General features: G+C 40.6%; 1 protein-coding gene across 2 annotated transcripts; it reads left to right on the forward strand.

Moving 5' to 3' along the window:
* The first annotated feature begins 629 nt into the window (after window positions 1-629).
* On the forward strand, window positions 630-4,690 carry LOC129235822 (uncharacterized). Of its 2 annotated transcripts, XM_054869865.1 has the most exons (5): window positions 630-1,053; window positions 1,123-1,208; window positions 3,634-3,717; window positions 4,222-4,472; window positions 4,564-4,690. In XM_054869865.1, the coding sequence occupies exons 1-5, from the start codon at window positions 630-632 to the stop codon at window positions 4,688-4,690; spliced, it is 972 nt and encodes a 323-aa protein (XP_054725840.1). The 2 variants fall into 2 exon arrangements, with proteins under 2 accessions (XP_054725840.1, XP_054725841.1); XM_054869866.1 differs by lacking the exon at window positions 3,634-3,717.
* The last annotated feature ends 2,580 nt before the right edge of the window (window positions 4,691-7,270 follow it).

Consider the following 7,270-nt stretch of genomic DNA (forward strand, 5'->3'; position numbering starts at 1 on the left):
TCCGGTCTAGAACGCTGCAACACTGCAAAGTCTTTTGTGACAAGCCCGAACAGAGAACTGTCAAACTTTCTACTAAAAGTTGGAAGGAAAGACGTTCGGTTGTTGGTCGATATTATTACAGGACACAACTCATGGGGTCAGCATATGACCACCATTGAAATCATTGAGGGCCCAATGTGCCTGTCTTGCTTGGAGGAGGCGGATAGCATTAAGCACTTTCTCTGTGCGTATCTTGCCTTTGCTAGAGCAAGGCTACGAGTTTTGGGTTCCGATGTCGTGAGAATGCGTACTATTCGTTCTCTAAAACTGGATATTTACAGATTTGCCAAAGAATCTGGAAAATTCGCACAGCACTAACTATCTCTATCCCTGTCTCTATGCTTTCCTAGCTCTTTCTCTAATACTTTTCTCCTTCCCTCCTTGACTATCTACCGTCTTTCCAGAGCTCTAAATATGATACAATGGGCTTTTTAGCCTGAGTGTTTTCGGAGCCACCAAATCTCTTGGCGCTCCTTGGCTCGACCAATTCAAATTTCAATTTCAAGCTCTCTTTTATATTTTGTCGTCTCTGCTTTTCAAACAGCTGCTAAATGTTACCTATTTTTGTGTTTGTTATTCATTCTTCCAGTATGTTTAATCAACGCAAGCTGCACGCTTACCTGCTACTCTCCATAGTCGCCACCAACTGCCTGCTCCTCACCTATGCTTATCCGCAAAATGAGGTCTATCAACGCCAGCGTCTCCAGCAAGTGCAACACGCCCAGCAGCAACAGCAGCAGTCACCCATCTATCGACCGGCGGAGGAGTCCACTGGCCGCAAGTATGCGGTGAAGCCGAATGCGTCGAAAAAAGTGGCGCTCGATGATGTCGAAGATGACGGTGACAGCGTCAACCAGATAACTGACACACCCACCGGCTTCTCATGGTCGAATATGCTGTCTACCGTTTTGACGATGTTCTTCAATGGGCCGGCGAATGCGCCCACCAAATCGGACGATGTTGATAACTCCGTAGGTTTCGGTGGTTCGCCATGGGCCAACGTTATCTCAATGGGTGCGTAAGAACAGAAATTGAATAGAAACAGAAACTAATTTTTTGTACTAATATATTTTTTGCTTCTAGGCTTGAAAATCATCAACACTTTGTTGGGCGGTGGGGCACCGAGCGATGGCATCGATAAGGTAGACAATGGCGGCTCACCAATGCAGGTACGCATCAATTCGCTATAAATACAATTTAAAGTTTTCATAGTAGTCATTTAGAGTGCACTTTATTCAATCCTTCAGTAAATTAATCATTGTAGTGTAAATATCCTCTCAGCTTTAACTTTTTATTTAACTAATTTTAACGCTTCTGAACGCTTTTGCTACTTAAAAATTCACGTTGAATATGCAAAAAAGGGGAAATAGTAAATGGGAAGGGCTGCTCCTTTGCTCAAAGCTTAGAAAGTGAATAGCGCAGACATATTTTTAATGTAAATTTTTTTGACATTTTTTTATATGGACTCGCTCGTTTCTTCTCGACTAGACTTACGCAGATTTAAGGCTTTTTATGCGAATTTTAATTTAAATGTTGTGGGAGTATTGGTTTACATGAAAGGAATGGACTTGCATTACACTTGGAATAGAAAATAAAATGAAGGAAATCTAGCCGCATGACTTATGAATGGCTGGGATATGGCAGTTCAATAAGAATATTCTTGAGTTACTTTTATACGGGAGGCTAACCACCTACCCTGTCAAAAATCAAATAAAGGGTGGTTAAGTTTTAAGGGCCGGTGTCGATTTTGAATAAAATACAATTTTTTTTAGAAAATTATTGCCATTTCTCTTTATTATGGTAATATTGGTACGGCTCAATTATGTATGGAACAAAATATCGGCGAAATGACCGCCGCGGCCTCGGCGGCACACCTCCATCCGATGGTCCAAATTTTCGATGACACTGAGGCGTACTTGAGGTTCTATGCCGCTAATGTGCCGAATTATCTCACCCTTTAGCTCTTGAATTATTGCTGGTTTATCGACGTACACCTTTTCTTTCATATAACCTTAAAGAAAGAAGTCCAACGGTGTCGTTGACGCTTAGGTGTGGCTCAAATTCAACATCGGCCCTTGAAATTTAATCACCCTTTAGATTAACGAAACCAACGCAAGACAAGTCTGATCGAGGTCCTATGCTCCCGCGAGGAGTGATCAAGGAAAACAAAGCAAAAACAAGCATTTATACGAGACTCGTTTGAAAAGTCCGTGTTAAGTCAGAGAGGTGGCACTACTGGCGCATATCGAGGTTATATTTAGTTAGTAGCATCTCTTGGAAGAACGCACACCAAGTTTCGGTCAGATCGGTATGTTTCTTTGGGCTTGGCATTAGTTTGAATGAAGAAAGTCCAATGATTTTGTTTTTCCGTCACGACAACGCACCAGCTTACACCGCAGCAGTTGTGGTCGCAAAATCAAATGGGTACCAACTCATTTCACAACCCTCTTCCTTAGACTTTTCTTAGACTTGGCTTCCTCGGACTACTATTTGTTCCGCAATTTGAAGAAATGGAAATGGCGGGAAGAGATTTTCTTCAAGCGAGTAAAGGATTGCAGAAACCAGTGGCTATTTTTGAGACTTGGAGAAATCCTTTTATTCGGCAGGTATCACCAGCGTAGAACAGCGTTGAACGAAATGTATAAGCCTAAAAGTGGGTAGGGAGGTAGGTTAGAAGGCAAGAGTACCCCAGGTGCACTACAAGTAGCATTTAGATGCCGTTTTGATACCATAATGTGGACCTACCTGCGAAAAAAAACAAAAATTTAGGGAAGAGAAAACCGTCTACAGCCATCCAGTGCTGTTGATGTAGTGGAGTAGAGAAAAGGGATCTAGGGTGGAGAATTTATTCAAGCCATTCCAACAAAAATTTAGGGAAGAGAAACCCCATCCAGTGCTGTTGATGTAGTGGAGTAGAGAAAAGGGATGTGGAGAGTGGAGAATTTCTTCAAACCATCCTGAAAGGTGGAGAACTTCTTCAAGCCATCCGCAAAGGGTACGCTAAGGAATCTCAACCGCCTAGCCGCCAGAGCCGGACATTTGCAGAGAAAGTGTTCCACAGTCTCTCCCTCAGGATCCGCACAGCTTCTGCAATAGGGGCCTAAAAGTGCAGGATCCGCACATCTTCTGCAATAGGGGCCTAAAAGTGAACTATGTCGAAAAATGCAAAAAGGTTTACTCCAAACAATTAAGTAGTTTTTTTATTTTCGCACGGACATTTCAAACGACCCTCGTATTACCTTGTTTCCAAATTGTAGAAATCGTTGCAAAGCATAAATAAATTTAGTAAAAGCAGCACCGGTTGGTTTTTTTTGGTCAAAAATTTATCGAGCTCCCAAAATTAGCAGAATTTGTGTGTCATCCAATTTTCGGTTTTGCATTCATTTAATTTTCATTAACTCCAATTGTACTTATCGTAGTAATCTGTTGTCATACAAAGTTTTTAATTGAAAAACCTCTTCTTTTTTGTTGTTTTGCTGTTATTTTTGTTGTTCTTGTACACAAATACAAATCGGTACATAAAATATTGAAAAATATCTCAAATCGAATGGTGTGTGGAATTATTGGTTTTGTGTGGTTTCTCGCTTGCAACAGAACATCTTAGCTGCTGTGCTGTCATCAGTGCTTGGCACCAAAGATCCCGATCAAGTCAATTCCATGGCGAAACAAGCTGGAGAGGTAAACGCTCACTTTGATGAAATAGTAAAGTACAAAGAAAAAATTCAAACAAACTATAAATAAACTGTAGATACATTCACATACACAGGTGGACAACTTATATGCCATATAAATACATGCCTAAATCAATCTCTAGTAGTTATAACCAACACGCACACACACACGCACACACACATGGACACAAACAGTAGTGTAACAGCTGCAATACACTTCCATACCTTTTCTTATATTTTTTTACTCATGTAGACTTTGGCGTTGCTTGCGACATCATCAACTCCACGCTCATCTAACACTCCTTTAATCATTTAGTTTGTTAAATAGAAAATAACCGTACATATATAGCCGCATTTGCACACGCACACATTTGAAAACCTTTGATCTTGATTGCATTTAGAAAAACCGGCCATTGCCTTCAGTTCATAATTGACTAATTTTTCATTTCTTATTTTCTTCTTTTTTTTTTATATTGCTTTCGTTTGGCTGTCTGCACTTTACCCCTCGCAGTTCATACAAATCGTGATGAATCTGTTGGACGCACTGAAGACCTCGTTCTCGCATCGCTCGCTAACAGCCCGCTCGATGGGCAAGCGCGACTCGGTTAGCGATGCCACCGTGGCCGGTCTCTCGCTGCTGAAGGGCTACGTGCGCACCTACCGCAATGCCGACGACAAGTGCATGCAACGCTACATGTGCGAGGCAAATACGGAGTGCGTGCGCGAAATTGGCGGCGCTAGCATTTTCTGCCAACTGGGATCGTAAGTACCGCCGCAATTAGGGAAATGTGCAAGTAATCAACATTTGCACCGGACGGACAATAATTGCGAATTTCATTTTGTTTTTTTGCAGTTACGCGACCAGCTACTTCCTGGATCGCAACAGTGGCGGTCAGTTCGAGCATTTGTACGATGCCGGGCGCAGAGGACGTTCCGGCTACGACTGCCAACAACTGTTTCTGGAGTGCAATGAGGTTTAGGACCAGCGCATTGACTTTGCTGATTCCTGCGTTATTTGGACGCAGACACATCAACGACTGGACTCTTGGTTTAGGTGGCAACGCAACATGAAGGCGGTAGGGGGAAAACACACATATACATACATACATAAAGACCATTAACGCAATAAGTTATTTTAGTTGGCGCACACGAGTATTTCTAATTGATTTCGCGTTTAGTTTAAGTTAAAAAAAAATTATTTATTTATTTATTTATGTGCGAAAAACCAAGTACACAGATGTAAACATACAACTTTGCCATTAGTGCAAAATTAGTTTAGGCGAAATTAAATTATTTAATAAAAATATGAAGAATCAACAAAATAACCAAAATTTGTCTTATACGTGCAGCTTTAAACTCAGAAATTAAGGGGGGAGCCTGCTTTAGAGGCTTCAAAAAATCGATTTTTTCGTGGATTTTTTTGGGAAGGAAAGAAATATTCGATTGAAACGAAACTTTCAGGTGTTATTGTTATATATTTCAGCAGTCTTCTCAAATTTTTTCATTAAAATATATGTCATATTATGGCTGATACAAGCATTTTACCGAGGCGCCTCGAGTGTGCATGTGTCATGCGGCGGGAAAGATGCAGGTCGCAATTTTCATCTGAAACCAAAAACCCAGAAAAATGTTTATTTTAGTATACGAGGGGTGCCTTTTATATTTCGGGATTAGAGAACAGAAACAAATTTTAATCATCGAAAATCAATTTATTGTTTTTCAAAATATTCTCCATGAAGATCTATACACTTTTGCATGCGTTTGAACGAAATTGTCGAAGCACTTTTGCCACTCTGAATGAGGTACCTCCAAAACATGCATTCTGAATGCCGCGACCGCTTCTTCAGGTGTCGAAAAACGTTAACCTCTCAGTTTTTTTTACGTACGGGAATAAAAAGAAGTCATTCGGTGCCAAGTCAGGACTATACGACTATACGGCGGATGACCTATTAATTCGATGTTTTGGGTGCTCAAAAATGCAGTTGTTTGAGCCGATGTGTGAGAGCTCGCATTGTCCTGGTGAAGAGTGATCCGTCTTTGGCGATTGGTTTTCCTAATTTCTTGGAAGACAACTGGCAAACAAATGGTTGTGTACCACTCAGAATTTACTGTTCTGCGTTGTTCTAGGTACGGTTGCGACATGGCCAGTTTTTCCGTAAAAACAGGCGACCATTTGCTTGGAAGTGCTTCGTGCGCGAACAACTTTTGTTGGATTTGGCTCATCTTGAAACATCCATACCGTCGACTGCTGTTTACTTTCGGGCTCATACGCGTAAATCCATGATTCATCACCTGTCACGATGTCATAGACGTGTTTCGAAGCCCCGCGATCGTATTTTTTGAGCATTTCCTTCGACCAATCGACACGAGCCTTTTTTTGAGCGATTGACAAATTGTGTGGGATCCAACGCGAACAAATTTTTTTGACAGTCAAATGTTTATGCAATATTGAATGTATGCTGGTTCCACTAATGCCTAAGATTGTCTCAATCTCACGATAGGTCACATGACGATCTTGCAATATCAGTTCGCGCACAGCATCAATGGTTTGCGGAACAACAACTGATTTTGGACGACCTTCACGAAATTCGTCTTGGAGTGAACTACGACCACGATTGAATTCACCATACCATCGATAAACACTGGTCCTTGATGGAGCTTCATCGCCAAAAAATGAATTAAGTTCATTCATACAATGTTGCTGAGTTAATCCACGTCGAAAGTTGTAAAAAATAATCCCACGAAAATGTTCACGATTTAATTCCAGTTTTGGACCGAGATGAATCTTTTAAGTTACTGTTAAGAACACAAATAGCGCTGGTATTTCAAAACGTTCTGAGTACGTAAAAGCCAAAAAATGTCAAACTTTGCGATACAGCTGTCAATTGCCAGATTGCAACACCAGCGTTGCCAAATCCCGACATATAAAAGGCACCCCTCGTAGTATAGCTTCTAGTTAAACCAAGAAAATTAAACAAAAAGTGAGCAATTCAACAATTTTTCTTTAATTAAAACAAAAATTCATTTTTTTGGAAAAACAAATTCACTTTAGATTGTTTAAAAAGTGGGTTAGTCATAACTCTCTTAAGGTTTTTTAGGTGCAACTAAGAAGAGAATTTAATTCCGAATACAATCAATGTTATCTCGTTTCGATAGGACCTTTAACTTTTTCCCTATGTTTCCCGCCAATTAGGAAAAAACGTAAAAATAAAAAACCGAGAAATCGCGCGCCAACGTTTTTGTATATAAAAAATCCGCTCGTAACCTGCTCGACGCTTGCTCCCAATTTCTTCTATAACTGCGAAAATATTTTGAATTTGCTTCTAAAATTTTGTTTGGGAAGACATTTATGCAAAAACAAAAAATGCGATTTTTTGAAGCCTCTAAAGCAGGCGCCCCCCTTAATTCACTAGCAGTCATAAGTTTCGTACTCGTATATGGGGCTTTAAGCTTTCAACTTTTGTGCTTTTTGCAAGTTATGTAACTTCAACTGCGAAAGCATTCCCAATTCCCGCTTTTATCAGGAGCAAAGTGAGCTTTCGTTGAAAGCTTCCTCATGC

The sequence above is a fragment of the Anastrepha obliqua genome, chromosome 1 (assembly GCF_027943255.1).
Source record: "Anastrepha obliqua isolate idAnaObli1 chromosome 1, idAnaObli1_1.0, whole genome shotgun sequence".
Lineage (NCBI taxonomy): Eukaryota > Metazoa > Arthropoda > Insecta > Diptera > Tephritidae > Anastrepha > Anastrepha obliqua.

What these genes read in the sequence shown, in the direction of transcription:
- LOC129235822 (XM_054869865.1), top strand. Translation starts at nt 630, where the DNA reads ATGTTTAATCAACGCAAGCTGCACGCTTACCTGCTACTCTCCATAGTC. An exon ending in GGCCAACGTTATCTCAATGG is followed by an intron (nt 1,054 to 1,122) that starts GTGCGTAAGAAC and finishes TTTTGCTTCTAG; the next exon opens with GCTTGAAAATCATCAACACT. An exon ending in TGGCGAAACAAGCTGGAGAG is followed by an intron (nt 3,718 to 4,221) that starts GTAAACGCTCAC and finishes TACCCCTCGCAG; the next exon opens with TTCATACAAATCGTGATGAA.